Source organism: Aulonocara stuartgranti (genome assembly GCF_965226115.1).
Source record: "Aulonocara stuartgranti genome assembly, chromosome: 7".
Taxonomy (NCBI): domain Eukaryota; kingdom Metazoa; phylum Chordata; class Actinopteri; order Cichliformes; family Cichlidae; genus Aulonocara; species Aulonocara stuartgranti.
Window position 1 is genome coordinate 26,669,277 of NC_138945.1, and position 27,068 is coordinate 26,696,344.

General features: G+C 40.6%; 2 protein-coding genes across 6 annotated transcripts; one reads left to right on the top strand and one right to left on the bottom strand.

Annotated features, from left to right (window-relative positions):
• Positions 1 to 1,695: 1,695 nt before the first annotated feature.
• Positions 1,696 to 15,094, bottom strand: LOC309711814 (plasminogen receptor (KT)-like). Of its 4 annotated transcripts, XM_082542289.1 has the most exons (6): positions 9,073 to 10,704; positions 8,314 to 8,410; positions 5,291 to 5,421; positions 5,065 to 5,174; positions 4,043 to 4,171; positions 1,696 to 2,280 (listed from the first exon to the last, which is right to left on the bottom strand). In XM_082542289.1, the coding sequence occupies exons 1-5, from the start codon at positions 9,192 to 9,194 to the stop codon at positions 4,044 to 4,046; spliced, it is 588 nt and encodes a 195-aa protein (XP_082398415.1). In that variant the 5' UTR covers positions 9,195 to 10,704; the 3' UTR covers positions 1,696 to 2,280; position 4,043. The 4 variants fall into 4 exon arrangements, with proteins under 4 accessions (XP_082398415.1, XP_082398416.1, XP_082398414.1 ...); XM_082542290.1 differs by lacking the exons at positions 1,696 to 2,280; positions 9,073 to 10,704 and adding an exon at positions 13,440 to 15,094 and having other exon boundaries at positions 2,544 to 4,171; XM_082542288.1 differs by lacking the exon at positions 1,696 to 2,280 and having other exon boundaries at positions 2,544 to 4,171; positions 9,073 to 10,701.
• A 992-nt stretch (positions 15,095 to 16,086) lies between these two features.
• Positions 16,087 to 26,442, top strand: LOC309711815 (plasminogen receptor (KT)-like). 2 transcript variants are annotated; one of them, XM_082542292.1, is made up of 5 exons: positions 16,087 to 18,363; positions 21,256 to 21,386; positions 21,503 to 21,612; positions 22,506 to 22,634; positions 24,397 to 26,442. In XM_082542292.1, the coding sequence occupies exons 1-4, from the start codon at positions 18,244 to 18,246 to the stop codon at positions 22,631 to 22,633; spliced, it is 489 nt and encodes a 162-aa protein (XP_082398418.1). In that variant the 5' UTR covers positions 16,087 to 18,243; the 3' UTR covers position 22,634; positions 24,397 to 26,442. The 2 variants fall into 2 exon arrangements, with proteins under 2 accessions (XP_082398418.1, XP_082398419.1); XM_082542293.1 differs by having other exon boundaries at positions 16,090 to 18,175; positions 18,267 to 18,363; positions 22,506 to 26,442.
• Positions 26,443 to 27,068: the final 626 nt, after the last annotated feature.

Sequence of the window (27,068 nt, forward strand, 5' to 3'; positions counted from 1 at the left end):
AAACACCTGATGTCCTCCTGATCAAACGTTCTGCGTAATTAAGCCTAAAGTAAGAGAATTTAATGTTCACTTGAATGTATATTTATTATGATGAGACAGATTTTGAAGGATTTGTTTTTAAATTTATGATTAAAAAGGAGGTCCAATATTCTAAAACTGCCTGAATTATGTACAGGCTTAATGCAATGACTAAGCACACCTGTGGCTTCTGTGGTTTGGATAAAACTGGGGGCTGCCAAAGTGAACTAATGAATTTAGTATTTTGATGAAATTTTAAAATAAAATGAAATGATGTTTCTCACCTTACGGAGCAATCAGACTCCTGCGTGGACTGACAACCAACTCAAACCACCAGCAAACAATTAGCTATGGCTTGGACTGAACCAAATGATGGGTGAGCACTCAGATGCTCTAATTAGTGCTGTCAAATCCAGAAAAGTGGAAAATAGGTGCATGCTGCAGGTGGGGAAAGAAAGCTTAATTGACAAAACTATTATTGCTACCAAGAATTTCATCATGGTGTTCTGAGACTCTTTGACTAGGTCTTAGGTCTGAGATCCTGGATTCAGCAGGGTCTGCTGCATCTCGATTTGAATTTTCCCATAGCTGATGTCTTTGAATCACAGAAGGCTGCTGCTGTATATGTTCAGGGTGAAGAATTTCACACACTTGGTTTAAACCGCTATTCTGATTATGCTGTCCTCTGCAGCTGCTGAAGCGGGGTTCAGGTATATGCTGATCTGGCAATGGTACCTCATGTTCCGCGTGTAAAATTTGGTTACCACAGCGAACTTCAGGTGCCTCGCATACAGTTTGGTCAGCAGTGGGTGAACGTTGGTCATCAAATCCCAACGTTTTTCTCATAATTTTGTGAGCATAAGTGCCCACAGTGCAAATCGCTCCCCAAACGGAGTTTGACATGTTTACAGATGACGAGTTCTCTATTGCTTTCCTTAATTCTTGCAGTATTGTACGATTGAAAGACGTGATTTATTTATATTTGCTAACTACAAGCGCAAGATTAATGAAAACTATTTTCTAGGTGCGACCGTCCTAAAGGTAAACTGTGTTGAAGCACCTCTATTTAAGGACTCATGTGGCAGAGATGGTGACGTCAACCGTCACGGGAGACTGTGACGTGCGGTCGACCGTCACGTCACAGTCTCCCCTTTGAGAAGATCAAAGAATAGCTCCGTGTCATTTCGCGCATGCTCAGATCATGCGCATTGAAATGAACGGGATATTTATTTATTCATTTTAAATACCTTGCTATATAACAAAGCGCGCACTCAAAGGACGAGGAGAGTTCAAAATAGGGCTGTTCGATATAACGACACATATGGATGACGATATGAAAAAGTCTATCGCTTCATATTACGGCAATATTTTTTTCATGGTTTTTATGGCTGTATCCCAATTCAGGGTCTGCAGCCTTAAAGTACGCAGCCTCAATGGTCCTCAAGGGCCGTGTACTCAAAGACCGCTAAGGCCGGAAGTGCGAGGCTTGTGAAATGGGACGGTCTAGCCTCCGTCGCGCTGCCCAGGTTGCCTAGCAACCATGATAGCTGGAAACGTGTGGTTGACAGAAATTAAGGAGAACATATTTTGTTCGTTTGTTTCTACATGAGCTTTGTGTGATTTAATAAGTATCTGAGGCTGAGACCACAGGACTGTAAAACATGATTATTGCATGCTTGCATATTTCTGAAAACATCTTAGTGGTGTGGCAGCCATGGGTTGAGCCAGCCCTGCAAACCCTGTGGATGGACGATGCAGTGGACAGTGGGAGGAAGCATCCTAAAGCTCTCTTTGCAGACCAGCCTGTGTGATTCTCCACTCGCCGACCAGAAAAGACAAACGGCGGGTCTCAGTTGCAGCACTACATCATGCAGGTAGCTGTTCAGGAGACACTTGTGCAGCAAGCCTGGCTCAGACACAGGTTCCTGAAAGCTCCCCGTCTGCACCTGTGCCTTCAACTGTTTCGGCTTGTCCTGCTTGTGCCGCCTCCTCTCCTTCTTCTTGGTAGACATCAAGTGTTGCCACACAGATATTATGTGGAGGATGCAGCAGGCCCCCACAACTTTGGGAGGAAACAGAGGCCGACCCTCAAGGGCTCACAAGAAGATGGAGTGCCAGCGTGTTTTGAGGATGCACAAAGTAGGATCTTTAATATTTCTGGCCTTTGCTGAGCTCTGGCTCTGCTAGTTTCACTGTTTCTCTGTTGGGGAATCCTCTCACACTCAAACTGTGAAATATGCTCCACTCCAGTCCACTGAATGGCTGTGGAAAATATGAAAGAGGACATAACTTTACACATTAACTTCTAACAATTTAAGCCCAAAGAGTCATCCTGAGAAATGTCATTTAATATGCAGCATTTCATTATCACGTTAAAAAACAAACAAACCCCACATACTGCTTAAGTTGCTGCTCTTTGAGATTAAAAGATCTCATTACATTAACAGAAACACTGACATCCCTGCTCTACAGCTTTGCATTCAGGGGGTGTCCTTGTCACAAAGATCAATTCAGACACTGAAATCTTTTCAATTTTCTTTTTTTATTAATTTAAAATTTTTTCCAGATGTCAAACACAAAGTATAGATATCAGCACCTTGGAATCTACTGTGATGGCTTAAAAAAGTTGGAGGTCCAACAGCTTTGTATTGAAGCTCCCTCACACCTACAATTAAAATTTTAGTGTTGAAAATAATACATTTTATCTGTCAATACAAATGTCTGAGAATCTTTACCAATAATGCACCATTACATTTTGATCACTTCAGCTGTTGGTTATCGGCAACTGCAAAAGTTACCAGCCTGGCAGAGGGCATTTCATCAAAACAAAGCTTCTTAGAAAGTAACACGTCTATGACCTGGATAGAAAAGAACCACAGACTGAATACAAAGGATGGATTTTAGCCACTGAAATGAGAAAGAAAGGGCAAGCCTTTGCTGTTCCAGGACAGCAGGAGCTGAATGTAAAGGAGAAAAAGTGGAGGGTTTGGATGCTACGTCCATCTTTTGCATACAGTCTATCATCTAAACAGAGAGGCAAGTGACCTGCAACAGTCATCAGTGTTTCAGGAGCTTTTTAAAGGCGACGTATTACACATAAGAGCCAGATAAAATGAGCTGTTATGAAGAGTGTTTAAGAGAATTTCTGCTCTGCACTGGTCTAATTGCAGCTTTGACCAAAGTCAACAATCATTGTCTTACCACTTTGTTCAATCATCATCATTACATTCATGAACCAGGCTTATAGCAGCTGGTATTCTTGTTCATCTAAATACAACAAAACCCCCCAGAGAGATAACATAAACTGATTAATATTACTATCAATTTCCCTTCAAGTCCATCATACATAATCAAAGCAAACCCTGGAAAATAACAACCTAAAGAAAACACTGATGATATAACTGCAATTGTGCAATATTTAGAGACAAGTTATCTGCTGTGGTCACACAATGCTCTTATAACACTGTAATAAAACTTAACTCATGGATCAACATGTGGCATACACCAATCAGGCATAACATTATGACCACTAGCAAAGTGAGTAACACTGATTCAGACTATTCAACACGGAGGCCACACCTGGCATCTTGGTGCCAGATATCATGTGATGGGTCAGGGCCGCTTTGGCAGCAAAAGGGCGACCAACACAGTGTTAGTTAGGTAGTCATAATGTAATGCCCGATTGGTGTATCTGAAAGACTGAAATGAGACAGAATAAGGAGCCTTTCGTTCAATAAGGTCAACCTGACAGAGAGAAATAGCAGAGCCTTAAAATTTTCCATGATAGAGGACGTTTGTTCTATAAATTATTACATTATTTCTCCAAGAAGGAGCTGAGGCCGCTTTTACCTTAATGCTACATAAAGTATAGTTGTGTATCGTTTAGGGAGTGGGTATGTTTTGGACAGCTAAACCTGAGGTTTCTTTGTGAGCCACTTCCCCGTCTTTGTGGTTTGTTGAAAACGAAATGTACAGTGGCTGCAGCTCCTCTCTGGAACCACGCTGTTAGACAATAACTAATTACATTATTTCTCCAAGAAGGCGCTGAGGCTGCTTTTAGCACGGCGGGCCTTCTCTATGCTCTCAAAGGTTGGAGTCCCTTGAGGTAACTGTAGACGGTCATTTTCAGTCTCCATGATATTCTCAGCTTCCCCTAAAGACATCATGAAAAACACATTTAATGGGTATAATTAGTGACTGCAATCTTTTTTAAAAATGTCATTAATGAATAACTAAACACAATATTTGTTAAACATTTAGATGCATTATTTGGTAAACAGTAAGGTCCATTTGGACAGAGACTTTTTCTTTTTTAGCATTTTGGTTCTGTTCATTACCACAATTAATTTTAAATATAACAACTTTAAATATAATTAACTCAGATCCAGTTGAACTGCCGACTGTCAGCCTTAATTCAGTGGGTTGAACAAAAAGATTGCACAAAAATGTGAGAACTAAAATGCAATCCCATCATTTCAGGACATCAAAAGTAACTGGACAAATAAAATAAAATGTATTCATTTGAATCGTGCTAATGCAAGCGCCACACCTCAAATCAACTCCAGGGCTTCTATCTGCTTAATTGATAATGACATAACAAAGGAAGTGCCCACACCTGCCCATGAAATAGCCTTTCAGTCAAATGTCCAATTACTTTTTGTCCCTTTAAAAAGCGGGGGGCACACGTTAAGGGGCCGGAACTCCAAAACCTTCATCCGATTTGAATGTGGATTTTCTCATATGAAAGCTGGGCGTCTACACATTATATAGATGCCCATCATAGCGGAAAGTGGAAATTGTTTTGGTAAACAGACATTATTCACGTATTTAAATATATATATGGACCTAACTGTATATTAGAGCCTGTGTTTTCTGGATATAGTGAGTCTGTGTTCTGCTGTTCAAAGTAAAATAATCCTCTAAAACCAAAGCAAAGAATCACTATATAATGCTTGATAAGGATTTATTTACCCGTCTGTGCACCCTCTTTTTAAATGTTAAACAGGTTTCCTTAAGATGATGATGCCTGTAAGTGTGTAGCTTTACCTCTCATACGATTAATAAGCGTTCCATAGGCGCTGTCCATCTGGTAGGCAAATATGAAACTGAGAGGTATGATGGGAGCCAGCATGCCTGGGTTCTTTCTTTTAATAGCTCTAAAGAAAAATGATGATAAACAGAAGACAATATTTAACTGCAAAGATAAAAGCACAACACAGAGATGAGTCTGTGTGTGTTTGTGTCAGATCTTTGTGAGGTGTTAGAATCTCACCCTGCAGTTAGTCCCACTGTGGCCACCGCAAAGAAACTGCCAAAGTATTTCAGAAACTCTCTGGACCAGGCGATCTGCATCGCCATCTGCCGCTCTCTCATCTGGTTCTGCATCAGAATCTGGCGCTCCATCTGGGCACATGCACGCGCGCACACAGACACACAAAAATAAATTAAGAAGAAATGATGAAATAAAATTTTCCCTGCTTGGTAAGATTTCATTTTCAGTTATAATCAATTTCAGTCAATTACTGTTGATCAGAGCTGTAATAATCATCTGATTCATCAGTTAATTGTTTTATGAGAGTACAGACAGTTTAAAGAGATCTCCATAAGCACCAAAGGCTTAGTACTTTTTAAAAAAAAGCCCCTAAAAACTTGTAGGAAGTGTACATTACGTGAACAGAGATGTGATTAGTTGGGAGCACAGACTGAACTTCTATGTATGCTTGAGAAGTTTCTTTGGAATTTTTTTTAAGTCATGAAACTAAACCCTGGAATCCACTGCTGTAAACATGCCAACTACAAACACTACGCTCTAGGGAAGGAGGAAGTGACAAACTTTTCATCTCCACAATCTGGGTGTTTCGTACTCCTGACATCGACTCTTGGCTGTACACTCTTTAGGTTCAATGGAAATTACAGGAATGACTTCTGTAATTGACAGTGTTTGTTCTTTTAAAGCCAGCATCCGCTGAAACAAACTAGTGAGTAGTCTGAGCACACTTAAGGGTGTCCCCCTTTAACGGCCCATGTTGTGAATGAGTGAAGAATGCAATTATGAAAAGAAAGCATTTCCCGCTCCTCCACACCATGTGTATGAGCTGCAGGAACGGGAAATGGGGTGACACGTTCGCTGAAAGGTCAGCTTTCATGACGGCTTCATCTGGGTCACAAAAAAGGAAGTAAATGGAAGATAGAGGATGTTAAATTTGAATAAACTATCCTGAAACTCACTCCAGCATCTAAGTACATAGATGCTGCAGGGTCTCCATCTTATAAAAATGAAGCAGTTCAATATGCCCATATACACAAATACGTAACATAAGTAAAGATCACTGCACATCTTTGCTCAGCCACCAGTTTCACATTATTAGTTAGTTTGTCTCCAAAGCGCTCAACCTGAAATGGCCCTCTGATGTACTCATTCCTAATCATGTCCTTCATGGTCACTCCAAACAAAAAAATCTTAACATCTTCAACTCTGTCACCTCCAGTTTTCCAAACCACACATCATAGCATCTTAAAAACCTTTCCTTTCAGTCTGCAACTATCCATCACAAATTACCGCTGACACTCGTCTCCACCCACTGTTACTTTGGATGGTTGGATGCTATTTAAACTCATCCACTTTCACTGCCTCTGCTCCTTCAATATTCTGCCCATCTCCCTCTCATTTTTGTGCTGATGCCAAATGACTCATGAGTGTTTATAATAATGAACACTTATAACAACAATAATAATGATAATGTGTCATCTACATTAAAGACTTCAGGGTCTTTGTATAACATTCTTTACCATTTTCTGTTTCTACAGGCTGTTTGTATGGGATAGCTACGAACCCATAAGTGATAAATTAGCCCTATCAGTGTAGATGTGCAATTCAAAACTAGACAAACATATCTGCTGGTGGGAATATCAAAAGGAAAAGATTTGGTTTTGGCAAGCTCAGACAAGCAGCAGACTGTGACTCTGGGACAGGACTGGAAAAAGCAGAAATGAACCAACGCAGTCTGAGGGTGACATTTGTGAAGGGTGCAAGTATGAACACAAAGCGGGACACTAACTTGAAAACAGATGCACACAAATCATCATGATCTACACAGTGGAAGAAGGAAAAGAAACAGATGTAACATGTGAGAAAGAAAAGCAGAGCAAATACATGCGGAAAATATGTGCAGCAGGTATTCCTGATGAATACAAAATATTTCATGTTAGGGTTTTTTTTGTGGATTAAGGTTTTGTTTTTTTTTACATGTTTGCAAACTTTGACTTTTGGGCACTCTGTATGCTCTCATGCTTTTAAAAATGATTTGTCCAAAATTGGATATGGAGTAATGTTCCTAAATGCACTAGTAAATCCACAAAGAAAGGACTCAAGGACCTGAGGTGCCTAACCAATGCTAAGATTTCAATTCTATTGAAATATTGCCAGGGGATTGAAAATAGGCATTTAAAAAAGCATCTTACAGTTACAGTAATTTGGAAAGATTTCAGAAAGCTTTGACCCTCTTTGACTCCATCTTTCCAAAGAAAGTTCCTCCTGCTTAAGACAGCAATATGAACATCTGAGCCCAGTGGCGTATTTCCACAGAAGAATTTCTTTTTGTGACTAAAAATTGAGGAAGAGTGAGGTTAAAGCTGAGTGTATGCTCACCCCAGTCCAGAAGCCATAGCATGATCTTCACCAGGGTAACAAACTTTTTTTCTACCTGTGCAAGTTTCCTCTTTAAGTAGAATCACAGTGGTACCTGCTGTGAAATCACTTTGGGCTGGTTTTTGACTTTGGTGTGTAGTAATACTTAAACACTAAAAGAAAGATGGTATGCGTGTCGTCATTAGGACAGGGGTTTGTGTCAGTGTGTGGGACAAAGGAAGTAACGCACAGTGATCACACTACTCAGACAATGAGCAGTGTAGTTAATTACCTCCTCCAGAGAGTAGTGGGAAAGTAGTGGGTCTAAATGGATTTGGTTGTAGTCATAGAGATTAAAAATGTTTGCAGACCTACAGTTGCTGTGGATGTCTCCTGTACTCATGGAGCTGATACAAAAATAATGCAAATAAACAAGTGCACAATTTAAACTTAGTCCGACATCATTTCAGCATCTGCAACTAGTACAATTTCAAAGTATGAAGGTAAAACCTTTTGGTGGGAAGGTTTGGGGCAATTTTATGTGTTAAAAAAATAATTAAAAATCTGCTTTTTTTTTTTTTGCTTTTTCACTTTCACCATCTTTCACTAGTGAAAGATGTCACAGCAGAGGTCAGAGGTGATGTGCGAGTGGGTGCACTTTCACTCACCTGCAGCCGTGCATTCGTTAGCATGAATTCTTGTTGCTTTTTTAAATTGTCATCCATGGATTTGGACAGCAGGACACCCATGGCTGCGTTGGCGTTTCTGTGAATTAAACACGCAGTCATTCAAACGTGCTGCTCTGCTCTCATCACAACAGCAAACAAAATTCCAGAGTCGGGCTTAGAAAAGCCACCTGCTTCAAACTGGATTTGTTTCAGCATGTAGTGACCTCTTCAGTCCTTCAGTGTCTCTTCACTTCAGCTTTAGCTTTAAGCCTCAACTCATTTTAAGCTTTCCCGTTAAGTTAGCGAATAACAACACGACTACTGTCTACACAGAGGAAGTATTTGCAACCCACCAAAAGGTTTTACCAGAGAAAAAGAGGGGAAAGTGTTTTTTTTTTTTTACTTTTACACCAATTCAGGATTTTTAATAATGTCAACTCTAAGAAGCATATTTGTTTACAAAATGGTCACAAATAACAGGAAAAGGCGTTGATTTTTGTCAGATAAGACGATGAATTCGCCTCCTTCAAAAATACTGTAAATGCTTCAGCTAGAACCACAGTTACTGCCAAATGCAATAAATACTGAAGCACTTCCACAGGTAAGTGCTTACGAGCTTTATCTTATGATTGCCTATCAGGTATGCTTTTTGACTTGTGCTATGTTTAAAGTGATAAATGTTACAAGGTCAACAGTAATAAAATAGCTGGCTCCTTTTTTTTGAATGAAGGTGATACATGCGTGCAGATTCATGCATACAGAATGGATGAGGTGCTGCAACTGAGACCCGCCGTTTGTCTTTTCTGGTCGGCGAGTGGAGAATCACACAGGCTGGTCTGCAAAGAGAGCTTTAGGATGCTTCCTCCCACTGTCCACTGCATCGTCCATCCACAGGGTTTGCAGGGCTGGCTCAACCCATGGCTGCCACACCACTAAGATGTTTTCAGAAATATGCAAGCATGCAACAATCATGTTTTACAGTCCTGTGGTCTCAGCCTCAGATGCTTATTAAATCACACAAAGCTCATGTAGAAACAAACAAACGAACAAAATATGTTCTCCTTAATTTCTGTCAACCACACGTTTCCAGCTATCATGGTTGCTAGGCAACCTGGGCAACGCGACGGAGGCTAGACCGTCCCATTTCACAAGCCTCGCACTTCCGGCCTTAGCGGTCTTTGAGTACACGGCCCTTGAGGACCATTGAAGCTGCGTACTTTAAGGCTGCAGACCCTGAATTGGGATACAGCCATAAAAACCATGAAAAAATATTGCCGTAATATGAAGCGATAGACTTTTTCATATCGTCATCCATATGTGTCGTTATATCGAACAGCCCTATTTTGAACTCTCCTCGTCCTTTGAGTGCGCGCTTTGTTATATAGCAAGGTATTTAAAATGAATAAATAAATATCCCGTTCATTTCAATACGCATGATCTGAGCATGCGCGGAATGACACGGAGCTATTCTTTGATCTTCTCAAAGGGGAGACTGTGACGTGACGGTCGACCGCACGTCACAGTCTCCCGTGACGGTTGACGTCACCATCTCTGCCACATGAGTCTATAAATAGAGGTGCTTCAACACAGTTTACCTTTAGGACGGTCGCACGTAGAAAACAGCCTTCATTAATCTTGCGCGTGTAGTTAGCAAATATAAACAAATCACGTCTTTCAATCGTACAATACTGCAAGAATCAAGGAAAGCAATAGAGAACTCGTCATCTGTAAACATGTCAAACTCCGCTTGGGGCGCGATTTGCACTGTGGGCACTTATGCTCACAAAATTATGAGAAAAACGTTGGGATTTGATGACCAACGTTCACCCACTGCTGACCAAACTGTATGCGAGGCACCTGAAGTTCGCTGTGGTAACCAAATTTTACACGCGGAACATGAGGTACCATTGCCAGATCATCATATACCTGAACCCCGCTTCAGCAGCTGCAGAGGACAGCATAATCAGAACAGCGGCCTAAACCAAGTGTGTGAAATTCTTCACCCTGAACATATACAGCAGCAGCCTTCTGTGATTCAAAGACATCAGCTATGGGAAAATTCAAATCGAGATGCATCAGACCCTGCTGAATCCACGATCCCAGACCTAAGACCTAGTCCCTTGGAAGGGAGAGAAGAACATAATGGGATTCTTCATAGAGGGGTTTCTATCATCAGGAAAGGAACTGGATTTTTAGGACAATCCATTACCACAGTGTCCAACATGTGCAAGTCAGCAATTGTGGCTATTCGTCCCATGTTCTGGAAAATGGTCGAAGAGGTCAGAAATTATGTGGCACACCTGATGTCACGTGCTGTAGGATGTATTTGCGTTTGCCTTTACATTTTATTGTTCTTGGTCAACAAAATTGGAGCTATATTAATTTATTTACTTTCATTTTTAGCACAATACCTTTAATTTTCCTCTATGGAAATGGAAAAGGTGAAGACAACCTAATGTCAGTGCCAACTTTATTTGGCTCTAACTGGACTATGACGATTTTAATAGGGAAATAACTAATAATTGGGGTATAATGGGGTTAATTAGGCTCTTACCATCTCAGTCATGCAAACAACAGTTGAGAACCCAGCCAGTCACGGCAGAAGGCTGCTCCTTCCTGAGCCTGGTTCTGCTGGAGGTTTCTTCCCAACGGGGAGTTTTTCCTCCCCACAGTTGCCAAGTGCTTGCTCATAGGGGATCATCAGATTGCTGGCCTGTCTCTAATACTGTAGGGACTACCTTACAGTATTAGAGACAGGCAGCTGTTGTTTGCATTCAAAGCCACATAAATAAATTTGAATTCTCAATGAAATGAATGGATTTGATTTGATTCCTTTACCTTCACAGAATCCTTTTACTTCAGTTTTGTCTTCTGCTTCTTGGTAGCAATAATTAAGCTTCTTGCCCCATTCATCCTTATGCTCTCCTGTTTTTTCCTAACTGGCATGTCTGACCCGTGGGAGTGCAGACACCACACAGAGAAAGCCTCAGACTTTAAAGCCGGAAACATTTTCAGTGACGTCACAGAACAACGCACCTGCAGTCCACACAGTAGGTGACGTATCATTTAGTTAATCTTATGATTGCCGATCAGGTATGCTTTTAGACTTGTGCTATGTTTGAAATGATAAATGTTACAAGGTCAACAGTAGTAACATTGCTAGCTCCAGTTTTTTTTAAATGAAAGTGACAGATCTTAATGTGGGAAAAGCTTTAACCTTCCCATTGTGATGAATTGACCTGATTTCAAGTTTTAAAATGTAAAAAGAAAATTGTTAAAAGGACCTTTCTTATACAAAATTTCTGCTTGGATTAAAAAGTGTAACCAGCATATAAAATGAAAATGGTTTGACCTGGCAGCCAAAGTGGAGGCTGAAGGGTCTAAAACTACATCTGTCTTTGCAACTGTGAGACATATTTCCCCAACACACACACACACACACACACACACACACACACACACACACACACACACACACACACACACACACACACACACACACACACACACACACACTCCGTATTCTATTGACCTGACGTGTAAAGTGCAAGAACGCAGGTGTTGTGAACTGTCCTGTTCCTGTGGGCAGTAATGGAGTTGATAATAAGATATCAGCAAAGTTTACTGGAATTTTTTGGGTTCTGACACTTCTGGATGGCTAAACAAACTGACTCAGGGATATCCTTGCTGTACCACAGAAACAACACAACAGGAGGGTTAAAAACTGAGACCACAGTGAAATTAAGCATTCTTTGGTCAACACTGCCACCTACTGGACTCTACATTAAGGCCTAAGATTTTCAACTTTGGTTTAAATCATCTAGCCACGCAATGTGAGGAAAAGTTCACTCCAAACACAGTGAGGTTCATTCAAAGGAACTTTTATGTAGATGATGGACTTGTACGTGTTATATCAGAAGCTGAAGCAATAAAACTAGTGAAAGAGGCAAGAGAATTGTGTAGCAAGGGTAAACTAAGATTAGACAAAGTTCATACCAAACTGTGAAAATCTGATAAAGTCACTGTCGGGAGAAGAGAGTGCTGAAAGTATTAAGGACTTAGATCTATTGATGGAAAGACCACTTGGTGTTCAGTGGTGCATTTCTTCTGATGAGTTTTAGTTCAGAGTAACTGTAAAAGAGCGCCCAATGACAAGAAGAGGAATTCTGTGCACAATAGCATCAGTGTACGACCCACTGGGATTTGTGGCACCCTTCATCCTAAGAGGAAAACAAATCCTGCAACAGTTATGCCAAGAGAAAGTAGAATGGGACGAGCCACTCTCAGATCAACACTGTCACTGTGGGAATCCTAGATCTTCAAAACTTGTCAAAGGTGAAAGTTCAAAGACGTGTCTTACCTGCAAACACAGGCAGTGTGAACTACACCATTTTTCAGACGCTGGTGTGACAGGCTACGGAAAATGTAGTTATTTAAGAACAGAACAGAACAAAGAAATCAAGGACTTGACTCGAGGGAAGGACATTCAACTGAAGGATAAGACACACAAGCTCTACAGCCTAAGTCCATTTGTTGATGAGCAGGGAGTACTTAGGGTGGGAGGACAAGAGCAACTCTACACCCATATATCAAACATCCTGCCATTATCCCCAAATCAAGTCATGTTGTGTTTACTTATTAAACAGTACCACGAAAAGGTGCAGCATCAAGGAAGAGGAATAACTGTCACTGAGCTGCGCTCCAATAGAGTATGCATTACAGGATGCAGCGATTCAGTTGCTTCTCACATCTACAAGTGCACAACCTGCACAAAGTACAGGAGACATAGTCAAGATCATGGGAGGTCAGATTTACCAGAGGATAGAATGGAAACAACACCCCCATTCTCCTACTGTGGCATTGACTGTTTTGGACCTTTTTATGTAAAAGAGGGTAGAAAAGAACTTAAAAGGAATGGTCTTCTTTGTACATGTATGTGTTCTAGAGCAATACATAATGAAATGTTGGATGACCTTACAACTGATCATTTTATGAATGCATCATGTTGTTTTATTTCTATTTGTGGACATGTAATCAGGTGTGACCAAGGTACTAAATTATTTTGGTGCTAAGGGAGAGCTTTTGAGGGCAGCACGGTGGCACGGTGGTTAGCACTGTTGCCTCACAGCAAGAAGGTCCTGAGTTCAATTCCAACCGTGTTTGCATGGGTTATCTCCGGGTACTCCGGCTTCCTCCCACTGTCCAAAGACATGCAGTTTGTAGGGATAGGTTAATTGAAAAATCTAAATTTCCCGTAGGTGCGAATGGTTGTCCATCCCTGTGTGTTAGACTGGCGACCTGTCCAGGGTGTACCCCACCTCTCGCCCTATGACAGCTGGGATAGGCTCCAGCGCCCCCCGCGAGAAAAAAAAGGAGAAATGGATGGAGAGCTTGTAAATGCACTGAATGATTTTGACAAAGAACAGTTGAAACAATGCAGATGTAAGTTTGTTCTGAGCACCCCTCTTCAAGCCACATGAGAGGTTTTTGGGGAAGGCAAATTAGGACTATTAGATGCGTTTTAACGACTATTCTAGATCACACTTCTAAGAGACTTGACACTTCCTCACTCAGAACGTGTCTTTATGAAGTTATGGTTATTGTGAATAGCACCTAGTAGTAGTAGAGAACCTAAATGACCCAAATTTAGAGCCTCGTACACCAAATCATATTCTCATGATGAAGGCCAGCATTATTCTACCCGCTCCTGGCAAATTTGTGAGCAGGGACCTGTACTTGAGAAGGAGATGGCGCCAAGTTTAGTTTTTAGCCAATTAATTCTGGACAAGGTGGAAGAAGGAATATCTTCTCACTCTTCAACAGAGACAGATCTGGCAAAAAGATAAAAGGAGTGCAAAGGTGAAAGATATTGTTATTCTTCAAGAAGACAATTCTCCAAGGAAAAAGTGGAAACTGGCAAGAGTAACAGAGGTATATCCAAGCGTAGATGGAAGTATTAGAATGGTTAAGCTTTTTCTCTGTGATTCAATTTTGGATAGGGATGGGAAAAGGACTGTCAAACCAGCGTATCTTGATAGGCCAGTACACAAAACTGTGCTATTGCTAGAAGCAGAATAAATGCTAAAATGTAAGCATGTTCCTACTATAATGTGTTTAGGCAGAAATCACAATAGGTTTGTCATTTGGTGGGAGTTTTACTGCCATACTTTTAGTTAACATATTTTGTTTTGCACTATGCATATTTTATATGTCATTAGGACATTTATTGTGGAAATTCTCATGTAGGAACTATTGTACTGCATGTTGGTTCCACTGGTGCACCTGAGGAAGATGCATGCCCATGCTGAGGTATGACCATGGCAAGCTGAAGCTGGAGAGACAAATTTAAGTCAGAAGAAGTTCAAATGTTCTTAAAAATATCTGTAAGGTGTTTATTTCTGCCTCAAAGCATGGGCCAGTATGTTTTGCATATTATATCGATGACTTTATGTCTCTGTTTCACCCGTCTTTCTATTTCATTGAATTTACATTGTGTTTTAGTTCAACGGTTGTGAGTTTGTGATCAAGTTGATGCTGTAACAATATCAACCCCGAGACCTTACAACTCACTTTAAAGCCAACTTCATGCCATCAATAAAAATAACTCTTTGACTTAAAGAAGAGGTGGAAGTGATAAATATGTTTTCCAATAAATCTGATGGCCTACTAATAAAAGCACTCAGTGTAATTTAGACTAAATTAAGTGAAATATATGTCTACTATCAGACTAGAAGACGGAAAACACATCATAAGATGTTTACTTGAATTCTCAGCAACTTTGGTCCTCAGCCAATAAAAAAATATGAAACTTTTACTGTGACGTCATAGAAAAACTCACCAAGGTCAAATCTTATTATGTTTACACGCAAACACATATCATCATTCTCGGGTTGAGCAACGCTACGGCTTCACTACATCTGTTTGTTCTGTACAAAAAGACGTGCAGGTCACTTAAAAATATCTCACCCTGTGTTTCTCTGCCTGTGGTAGAGGTGGAACCAGATCAAGTGGAGCTGATTCTTGAACAGCCTCAAGTCAGAGCTGGATTGACCTTCTGTCACCAGGTACTGATGAGCCCGCTGTGGAGAAACATCACTGATGATGTTCATGAATCCCCAGCTGACTCTGGTAACCTTAATACAGCACAGAAAAAATGTCACAATATTCATTTATGTTGTGATTATTGTGATAATAACAGAAACAGATGCATCTATGTCATCATCTTTGAGCTTTTACACTTAACATAATTATAAAAACATGAGTATAAAAGGTGTTAAAACTCTGATGCCATCTTGGAATACTGCACTTTGTTCATGTCATTACAACATTTCTCTCTTTCTAATCATATATCTAGATGTTATGTCAACACACATTTAATCTACATTATAAGAGTGCCTTTGTGATAAATGTGTCTTTCATTCTTGAATTAACTGGTTAAATATTTAATCTAACTAAACCCTAAAGATGGAGTCAGAAGACAACAGTCACCTGAAGGGGCTGAAAATTGTAAAGACCCTACAGAACAATCAGTAAATGTGAGTAAATCTGTGATTCTGCGAGTAACACACTGGGTTCAGTTTGGAGGTTGAACTCTCACTCACCAGGATTGACAGCTGTCTGTGCCACAGTTAAACTCATGCAGTGCTAATTTAAAAACTCTCAAATATTTTGGACAATTTATATTTTTCTATCACAAAAAATACACGTCTTCATTGAAGTAAACACACAGAGCAATTAATATATATTTTTAAATATAATTTTTCTTTATTTTAATTATCAAATTACAAATAAAAAAAACAACCCACCTAACGAGCCCTGGTCAACCCCTCACTTGAATTTTTGATTTTCAGTTTAAGGCAATTAAATTCAATCCAAAGATTCAACCCCAACAATCAAGTGATTCCCTATGAGCAACGGTGGACAGGAAAAACTCCCTTTTAACAGGAAGAAACCTGTGACAGAACCAGGCTCAGTGTGGGGCAGTCTTCTGTCATGACTGGTTGGGAGGTGAGGGCAAAATAAAACTGAACATAAATGAGAGCACAGTATAGTTATTATGTTATAATTAGCCAATCAAGGTGGGCAGGTAATAAATAGCGCCCGTTATGGCAAGACCTAGACCTAGACCTAGACCTACGTTACTTGCGAAGTTGGCAAAAGCACTCTGTGGTGCTTTCTCACGCCTCACATTCTCAGTCTCTTTCTTTCGTACACTCAACTGCCTTTCAATGTTGTCCATCCTTGCATTAATCATTCTATTTTGCTCTATGAGAGCCTCTAAACGCTGAGCTATTCTCTCCATTGACTAACTTTGTAACTGCTGCAGGGACAAGTGTCAAAAGAAAAAAAATGTTCCCTGAATTATTTAAATGTAAAGGTATTACCTTTGTCAAAGACTCCTGCTTTGCAAAAACAAGTCGCTGTTACCGAAGACGCACCAAGGTAAACTGTGTTAAAGCACCTCTATTTATAAACTCATGTGGCAGAGATGGTGACGTTAACCGTCACGGGAGACTGTGACGTGCGGTCGACCGTCACGTCACAGTCTCCCCTTTGAGAAGATCAAAGGATCAAAGAATAGCTCCGTGTCATTCCGCGCATGCTCAGATCATGCGTATTGAAACGAACGGGATATTTATTTATTCATTTTAAATACCTTGCTATATAACAAAGGCGACTGCGCACTCAAAGGACGAGGAGAGTTCAAAATAGGGCTGTTCGATATAACGACACATATGGATGACGATATGAAAAAGTCTATCGCTTCATATTACGGCAATATTTTTTCATGGTTTTTATGGCTGTATCCCAATTCAGGGTCTGCAGCCTTAAAGTACGCAGCCTCAATGGTCCTCAAGGGCCGTGTACTCAAAGACCGCTAAGGCCGGAAGTGCGAGGCTTGTGAAATGGGACGGTCTAGCCTCCGTCGCGCTGCCCAGGTTGCCTAGCAACCATGATAGCTGGAAACGTGTGGTTGACAGAAATTAAGGAGAATATATTTTGTTCGTTTGTTTGTTTCTACATGAGCTTTGTGTGATTTAATAAGCATCTGAGGCTGAGACCACAGGACTGTAAAACATGATTGTTGCATGCTTGCATATTTCTGAAAACATCTTAGTGGTGTGGCAGCCATGGGTTGAGCCAGCCCTGCAAACCCTGTGGATGGACGATGCAGTGGACAGTGGGAGGAAGCATCCTAAAGCTCTCTTTGCAGACCAGCCTGTGTGATTCTCCACTCGCCGACCAGAAAAGACAAACGGCGGGTCTCAGTTGCAGCACCTCATCCATTCTGTATGCATGAATCTGCACGCATGTATCACCTTCATTCAAAAAAAAGGAGCCAGCTATTTTATTACTGTTGACCTTGTAACATTTATCACTTTAAACATAGCACAAGTCAAAAAGCATACCTGATAGGCAATCATAAGATAAAGCTCGTAAGCACTTACCTGTGGAAGTGCTTCAGTATTTATTGCATTTGGCAGTAACTGTGGTTCTAGCTGAAGCATTTACAGTATTTTTGAAGGAGGCGAATTCATCGTCTTATCTGACAAAAATCAACGCCTTTTCCTGTTATTTGTGACCATTTTGTAAACAAATATGCTTCTTAGAGTTGACATTATTAAAAATCCTGAATTGGTGTAAAAGTTAAAAAAAAAAAACACTTTCCCCTCTTTTTCTCTGGTAAAACCTTTTGGTGGGCTGCAAATACTTCCTCTGTGTAGACAGTAGTCGTGTTGTTATTCGCTAACTTAACGGGAAAGCTTAAAATGAGTTGAGGCTTAAAGCTAAAGCTGAAGTGAAGAGACACTGAAGGACTGAAGAGGTCACTACATGCTGAAACAAATCCAGTTTGAAGCAGGTGGCTTTTCTAAGCCCGACTCTGGAATTTTGTTTGCTGTTGTGATGAGAGCAGAGCAGCACGTTTGAATGACTGCGTGTTTAATTCACAGAAACGCCAACGCAGCCATGGGTGTCCTGCTGTCCAAATCCATGGATGACAATTTAAAAAAGCAACAAGAATTCATGCTAACGAATGCACAGCTGCAGGTGAGTGAAAGTGCACCCACTCGCACATCACCTCTGACCTCTGCTGTGACATCTTTCACTAGTGAAAGATGGTGAAAGTGAAAAAGCAAAAAAAAAAAAAGCAGATTTTTAATTATTTTTTAACACATAAAATTGCCCCAAACCTTCCCACCAAAAGGTTTTACCTTCATACTTTGAAATTGTACTAGTTGCAGATGCTGAAATGATGTCGGACTAAGTTTAAATTGTGCACTTGTTTATTTGCATTATTTTTGTATCAGCTCCATGAGTACAGGAGACATCCACAGCAACTGTAGGTCTGCAAACATTTTTAATCTCTATGACTACAACCAAATCCATTTAGACCCACTACTTTCCCACTACTCTTCTGGAGGAGGTAATTAACTACACTGCTCATTGTCTGAGTAGTGTGATCACTGTGCGTTACTTCCTTTGTCCCACACACTGACACAAACCCCTGTCCTAATGACGACACGCATACCATCTTTCTTTTAGTGTTTAAGTATTACTACACACCAAAGTCAAAAACCAGCCCAAAGTGATTTCACAGCAGGTACCACTGTGATTCTACTTAAAGAGGAAACTTGCACAGGTAGAAAAAAAGTTTGTTACCCTGGTGAAGATCATGCTATGGCTTCTGGACTGGGGTGAGCATACACTCAGCTTTAACCTCACTCTTCCTCAATTTTTAGTCACAAAAAGAAATTCTTCTGTGGAAATACGCCACTGGGCTCAGATGTTCATATTGCTGTCTTAAGCAGGAGGAACTTTCTTTGGAAAGATGGAGTCAAAGAGGGTCAAAGCTTTCTGAAATCTTTCCAAATTACTGTAACTGTAAGATGCTTTTTTAAATGCCTATTTTCAATCCCCTGGCAATATTTCAATAGAATTGAAATCTTAGCATTGGTTAGGCACCTCAGGTCCTTGAGTCCTTTCTTTGTGGATTTACTAGTGCATTTAGGAACATTACTCCATATCCAATTTTGGACAAATCATTTTTAAAAGCATGAGAGCATACAGAGTGCCCAAAAGTCAAAGTTTGCAAACATGTAAAAAAAAACAAAACCTTAATCCACAAAAAAAACCCTAACATGAAATATTTTGTATTCATCAGGAATACCTGCTGCACATATTTTCCGCATGTATTTGCTCTGCTTTTCTTTCTCACATGTTACATCTGTTTCTTTTCCTTCTTCCACTGTGTAGATCATGATGATTTGTGTGCATCTGTTTTCAAGTTAGTGTCCCGCTTTGTGTTCATACTTGCACCCTTCACAAATGTCACCCTCAGACTGCGTTGGTTCATTTCTGCTTTTTCCAGTCCTGTCCCAGAGTCACAGTCTGCTGCTTGTCTGAGCTTGCCAAAACCAAATCTTTTCCTTTTGATATTCCCACCAGCAGATATGTTTGTCTAGTTTTGAATTGCACATCTACACTGATAGGGCTAATTTATCACTTATGGGTTCGTAGCTATCCCATACAAACAGCCTGTAGAAACAGAAAATGGTAAAGAATGTTATACAAAGACCCTGAAGTCTTTAATGTAGATGACACATTATCATTATTATTGTTGTTATAAGTGTTCATTATTATAAACACTCATGAGTCATTTGGCATCAGCACAAAAATGAGAGGGAGATGGGCAGAATATTGAAGGAGCAGAGGCAGTGAAAGTGGATGAGTTTAAATAGCATCCAACCATCCAAAGTAACAGTGGGTGGAGACGAGTGTCAGCGGTAATTTGTGATGGATAGTTGCAGACTGAAAGGAAAGGTTTTTAAGATGCTATGATGTGTGGTTTGGAAAACTGGAGGTGACAGAGTTGAAGATGTTAAGATTTTTTTGTTTGGAGTGACCATGAAGGACATGATTAGGAATGAGTACATCAGAGGGCCATTTCAGGTTGAGCGCTTTGGAGACAAACTAACTAATAATGTGAAACTGGTGGCTGAGCAAAGATGTGCAGTGATCTTTACTTATGTTACGTATTTGTGTATATGGGCATATTGAACTGCTTCATTTTTATAAGATGGAGACCCTGCAGCATCTATGTACTTAGATGCTGGAGTGAGTTTCAGGATAGTTTATTCAAATTTAACATCCTCTATCTTCCATTTACTTCCTTTTTTGTGACCCAGATGAAGCCGTCATGAAAGCTGACCTTTCAGCGAACGTGTCACCCCATTTCCCGTTCCTGCAGCTCATACACATGGTGTGGAGGAGCGGGAAATGCTTTCTTTTCATAATTGCATTCTTCACTCATTCACAACATGGGCCGTTAAAGGGGGACACCCTTAAGTGTGCTCAGACTACTCACTAGTTTGTTTCAGCGGATGCTGGCTTTAAAAGAACAAACACTGTCAATTACAGAAGTCATTCCTGTAATTTCCATTGAACCTAAAGAGTGTACAGCCAAGAGTCGATGTCAGGAGTACGAAACACCCAGATTGTGGAGATGAAAAGTTTGTCACTTCCTCCTTCCCTAGAGCGTAGTGTTTGTAGTTGGCATGTTTACAGCAGTGGATTCCAGGGTTTAGTTTCATGACTTAAAAAAAATTCCAAAGAAACTTCTCAAGCATACATAGAAGTTCAGTCTGTGCTCCCAACTAATCACATCTCTGTTCACGTAATGTACACTTCCTACAAGTTTTTAGGGGCTTTTTTTTAAAAAGTACTAAGCCTTTGGTGCTTATGGAGATCTCTTTAAACTGTCTGTACTCTCATAAAACAATTAACTGATGAATCAGATGATTATTACAGCTCTGATCAACAGTAATTGACTGAAATTGATTATAACTGAAAATGAAATCTTACCAAGCAGGGAAAATTTTATTTCATCATTTCTTCTTAATTTATTTTTGTGTGTCTGTGTGCGCGCGTGCATGTGCCCAGATGGAGCGCCAGATTCTGATGCAGAACCAGATGAGAGAGCGGCAGATGGCGATGCAGATCGCCTGGTCCAGAGAGTTTCTGAAATACTTTGGCAGTTTCTTTGCGGTGGCCACAGTGGGACTAACTGCAGGGTGAGATTCTAACACCTCACAAAGATCTGACACAAACACACACAGACTCATCTCTGTGTTGTGCTTTTATCTTTGCAGTTAAATATTGTCTTCTGTTTATCATCATTTTTCTTTAGAGCTATTAAAAGAAAGAACCCAGGCATGCTGGCTCCCATCATACCTCTCAGTTTCATATTTGCCTACCAGATGGACAGCGCCTATGGAACGCTTATTAATCGTATGAGAGGTAAAGCTACACACTTACAGGCATCATCATCTTAAGGAAACCTGTTTAACATTTAAAAAGAGGGTGCACAGACGGGTAAATAAATCCTTATCAAGCATTATATAGTGATTCTTTGCTTTGGTTTTAGAGGATTATTTTACTTTGAACAGCAGAACACAGACTCACTATATCCAGAAAACACAGGCTCTAATATACAGTTAGGTCCATATATATATTTAAATACGTGAATAATGTCTGTTTACCAAAACAATTTCCACTTTCCGCTATGATGGGCATCTATATAATGTGTAGACGCCCAGCTTTCATATGAGAAAATCCACATTCAAATCGGATGAAGGTTTTGGAGTTCCGGCCCCTTAACGTGTGCCCCCCGCTTTTTAAAGGGACAAAAAGTAATTGGACATTTGACTGAAAGGCTATTTCATGGGCAGGTGTGGGCACTTCCTTTGTTATGTCATTATCAATTAAGCAGATAGAAGCCCTGGAGTTGATTTGAGGTGTGGCGCTTGCATTAGCACGATTCAAATGAATACATTTTATTTTATTTGTCCAGTTACTTTTGATGTCCTGAAATGATGGGATTGCATTTTAGTTCTCACATTTTTGTGCAATCTTTTTGTTCAACCCACTGAATTAAGGCTGACAGTCGGCAGTTCAACTGGATCTGAGTTAATTATATTTAAAGTTGTTATATTTAAAATTAATTGTGGTAATGAACAGAACCAAAATGCTAAAAAAGAAAAAGTCTCTGTCCAAATGGACCTTACTGTTTACCAAATAATGCATCTAAATGTTTAACAAATATTGTGTTTAGTTATTCATTAATGACATTTTTAAAAAAGATTGCAGTCACTAATTATACCCATTAAATGTGTTTTTCATGATGTCTTTAGGGGAAGCTGAGAATATCATGGAGACTGAAAATGACCGTCTACAGTTACCTCAAGGGACTCCAACCTTTGAGAGCATAGAGAAGGCCCGCCGTGCTAAAAGCAGCCTCAGCGCCTTCTTGGAGAAATAATGTAATTAGTTATTGTCTAACAGCGTGGTTCCAGAGAGGAGCTGCAGCCACTGTACATTTCGTTTTCAACAAACCACAAAGACGGGGAAGTGGCTCACAAAGAAACCTCAGGTTTAGCTGTCCAAAACATACCCACTCCCTAAACGATACACAACTATACTTTATGTAGCATTAAGGTAAAAGCGGCCTCAGCTCCTTCTTGGAGAAATAATGTAATAATTTATAGAACAAACGTCCTCTATCATGGAAAATTTTAAGGCTCTGCTATTTCTCTCTGTCAGGTTGACCTTATTGAACGAAAGGCTCCTTATTCTGTCTCATTTCAGTCTTTCAGATACACCAATCGGGCATTACATTATGACTACCTAACTAACACTGTGTTGGTCGCCCTTTTGCTGCCAAAGCGGCCCTGACCCATCACATGATATCTGGCACCAAGATGCCAGGTGTGGCCTCCGTGTTGAATAGTCTGAATCAGTGTTACTCACTTTGCTAGTGGTCATAATGTTATGCCTGATTGGTGTATGCCACATGTTGATCCATGAGTTAAGTTTTATTACAGTGTTATAAGAGCATTGTGTGACCACAGCAGATAACTTGTCTCTAAATATTGCACAATTGCAGTTATATCATCAGTGTTTTCTTTAGGTTGTTATTTTCCAGGGTTTGCTTTGATTATGTATGATGGACTTGAAGGGAAATTGATAGTAATATTAATCAGTTTATGTTATCTCTCTGGGGGGTTTTGTTGTATTTAGATGAACAAGAATACCAGCTGCTATAAGCCTGGTTCATGAATGTAATGATGATGATTGAACAAAGTGGTAAGACAATGATTGTTGACTTTGGTCAAAGCTGCAATTAGACCAGTGCAGAGCAGAAATTCTCTTAAACACTCTTCATAACAGCTCATTTTATCTGGCTCTTATGTGTAATACGTCGCCTTTAAAAAGCTCCTGAAACACTGATGACTGTTGCAGGTCACTTGCCTCTCTGTTTAGATGATAGACTGTATGCAAAAGATGGACGTAGCATCCAAACCCTCCACTTTTTCTCCTTTACATTCAGCTCCTGCTGTCCTGGAACAGCAAAGGCTTGCCCTTTCTTTCTCATTTCAGTGGCTACAATCCATCCTTTGTATTCAGTCTGTGGTTCTTTTCTATCCAGGTCATAGACGTGTTACTTTCTAAGAAGCTTTGTTTTGATGAAATGCCCTCTGCCAGGCTGGTAACTTTTGCAGTTGCCGATAACCAACAGCTGAAGTGATCAAAATGTAATGGTGCATTATTGGTAAAGATTCTCAGACATTTGTATTGACAGATAAAATGTATTATTTTCAACACTAAAATTTTAATTGTAGGTGTGAGGGAGCTTCAATACAAAGCTGTTGGACCTCCAACTTTTTTAAGCCATCACAGTAGATTCCAAGGTGCTGATATCTATACTTTGTGTTTGACATCTGGAAAAAAATTTAAATTAATAAAAAAAGAAAATTGAAAAGATTTCAGTGTCTGAATTGATCTTTGTGACAAGGACACCCCCTGAATGCAAAGCTGTAGAGCAGGGATGTCAGTGTTTCTGTTAATGTAATGAGATCTTTTAATCTCAAAGAGCAGCAACTTAAGCAGTATGTGGGGTTTGTTTGTTTTTTAACGTGATAATGAAATGCTGCATATTAAATGACATTTCTCAGGATGACTCTTTGGGCTTAAATTGTTAGAAGTTAATGTGTAAAGTTATGTCCTCTTTCATATTTTCCACAGCCATTCAGTGGACTGGAGTGGAGCATATTTCACAGTTTGAGTGTGAGAGGATTCCCCAACAGAGAAACAGTGAAACTAGCAGAGCCAGAGCTCAGCAAAGGCCAGAAATATTAAAGATCCTACTTTGTGCATCCTCAAAACACGCTGGCACTCCATCTTCTTGTGAGCCCTTGAGGGTCGGCCTCTGTTTCCTCCCAAAGTTGTGGGGGCCTGCTGCATCCTCCACATAATATCTGTGTGGCAACACTTGATGTCTACCAAGAAGAAGGAGAGGAGGCGGCACAAGCAGGACAAGCCGAAACAGTTGAAGGCACAGGTGCAGACGGGGAGCTTTCAGGAACCTGTGTCTGAGCCAGGCTTGCTGCACAAGTGTCTCCTGAACAGCTACCTGCATGATGTAGTGCTGCAACTGAGACCCGCCGTTTGTCTTTTCTGGTCGGCGAGTGGAGAATCACACAGGCTGGTCTGCAAAGAGAGCTTTAGGATGCTTCCTCCCACTGTCCACTGCATCGTCCATCCACAGGGTTTGCAGGGCTGGCTCAACCCATGGCTGCCACACCACTAAGATGTTTTCAGAAATATGCAAGCATGCAACAATCATGTTTTACAGTCCTGTGGTCTCAGCCTCAGATGCTTATTAAATCACACAAAGCTCATGTAGAAACAAACGAACAAAATATGTTCTCCTTAATTTCTGTCAACCACACGTTTCCAGCTATCATGGTTGCTAGGCAACCTGGGCAGCGCAACGGAGGCTAGACCGTCCCATTTCACAAGCCTCGCACTTCCGGCCTTAGCGGTCTTTGAGTACACGGCCCTTGAGGACCATTGAAGCTGCGTACTTTAAGGCTGCAGACCCTGAATTGGGATACAGCCATAAAAACCATGAAAAAATATTGCCGTAATATGAAGCGATAGACTTTTTCATATCGTCATCCATATGTGTCGTTATATCGAACAGCCCTATTTTGAACTCTCCTCGTCCTTTGAGTGCGCAGTCGCCTTTGTTATATAGCAAGGTATTTAAAATGAATAAATAAATATCCCGTTCATTTCAATACGCATGATCTGAGCATGCGCGGAATGACACGGAGCTATTCTTTGATCTTCTCAAAGGGGAGACTGTGACGTGACGGTCGACCGCACGTCACAGTCTCCCGTGACGGTTGACGTCACCAGCTCTGCCACATGAGTCTATAAATAGAGGTGCTTCGACACAGTTTACCTTTAGGACGGTCGCACGTAGAAAACAGTTTTCATTAATCTTGCGCGTGTAGTTAGCAAATATATCTGTAAACATGTCAAACTCCGTTTGGGGCGCGATTTGCACTGTGGGCACTCATGCTCACAAAATTATGAGAAAAACGTTGGGATTTGATGACCAACGTTCACCCACTGCTGACCAAACTGTATGCGAGGCACCTGAAGTTCGCTGTGGTAACCAAATTTTACACCCCGAACATCAGGTACCATTGCCAGATCATCATATACCTGAACCCCGCTTCAGCAGCTGCAGAGGACAGCATAATCAGAATAGCGGTTTAAACCAAGTGTGTGAAATTCTTCACCCTGAACATATACAGCAGCAGCCCTCTGTGATTCAAAGACATCAGCTATGGGAAAATACAAATCGAGATGCATCAGACCCTGCTGAATCCACGATCCCAGACCTAAGACCTAGTCCCTTGGAAGGGAGAGAAGAACATAATGGGATTCTTCATAGAGGGGTTTCTATCATCAGGAGAGGAACTGGATTTTTAGGACAATCCATTACCACAGTGTCTAACATGTGCAAGTTAGCAATTGTGGCTATTCATCACATGTTCTGGAAAATGGTCCAAGAGGTCAGACATTATGTGGCACACCTGATGTCACATGCTGTAGGATGTATTTGCGTTTGCCTTTGCATTTTATTGTTCTTGGTCAACAAAATTCGAGCTATATTAATTTATTTACTTTCATTTTTAGCACAATACCTTTAATTTTCCTCTATGGAAATGGAAAAGGTGAAGACAAACCTAATGTCAGTGCCAACTTTATTTGGCTCTAACTATTTGCGTTTGCCTTTGCATTTTATTGTTCTTGGTCAACAAAATTCGAGCTATATTAATTTATTTACTTTCATTTTTAGCACAATACCTTTAATTTTCCTCTATGGAAATGGAAAAGGTGAAGACAAACCTAATGTCAGTGCCAACTTTATTTGGCTCTAACTGGACTATGACGATTTTAATAGGGAAATAACTAATAATTGGGGTATAATGGGGTTAATTAGGCTCTTACCATCTCAGTCATGCAAACAACAGTTGAGAACCCAGCCAGTCACGGCAGAAGGCTGCTCCTTCCTGAGCCTGGTTCTGCTGGAGGTTTCTTCCCAACGGGGAGTTTTTCCTCCCCACAGTTGCCAAGTGCTTGCTCATGGGGGATCATCAGATTGCTGGCCTTGTCTCTAATACTGTAGGGACCACCCTACAGTTGTCTCTAATACTGTAGGGACCACCCTACAGTTGTCTCTAATACTGTAGGGACCACCCTACATTTGTCTCCAATACTGTAGGGACCACCCTACAGCATTAGAGACAGGCCAGCAATCTGATGATCCCCCATGAGCAAGCACTTGGCAACTGTGGGGAGGAAAAACTCCCCGTTGGGAAGAAACCTCCAGCAGAACC

Bases quoted from the DNA above. Each gene is read 5' to 3' on its own strand.
- LOC309711814 (XM_082542289.1), bottom strand. From the start codon at position 9,194: ATGCAGTGGACAGTGGGAGGAAGCATCCTAAAGCTCTCTTTGCAGACC. The intron at 8,411-9,072 runs GTATGCATGAAT...TTTAATTCACAG, and splicing joins TGCAGCACCTCATCCATTCT to AAACGCCAACGCAGCCATGG. The intron at 5,422-8,313 runs GTGAGTGAAAGT...GCATGTGCCCAG, and splicing joins TAACGAATGCACGGCTGCAG to ATGGAGCGCCAGATTCTGAT.
- LOC309711815 (XM_082542292.1), top strand. From the start codon at position 18,244: ATGACTGCGTGTTTAATTCACAGAAACGCCAACGCAGCCATGGGTGTC. The intron at 18,364-21,255 runs GTGAGTGAAAGT...GCATGTGCCCAG, and splicing joins TAACGAATGCACAGCTGCAG to ATGGAGCGCCAGATTCTGAT. The intron at 21,613-22,505 runs GTAAAGCTACAC...TGATGTCTTTAG, and splicing joins GCTTATTAATCGTATGAGAG to GGGAAGCTGAGAATATCATG.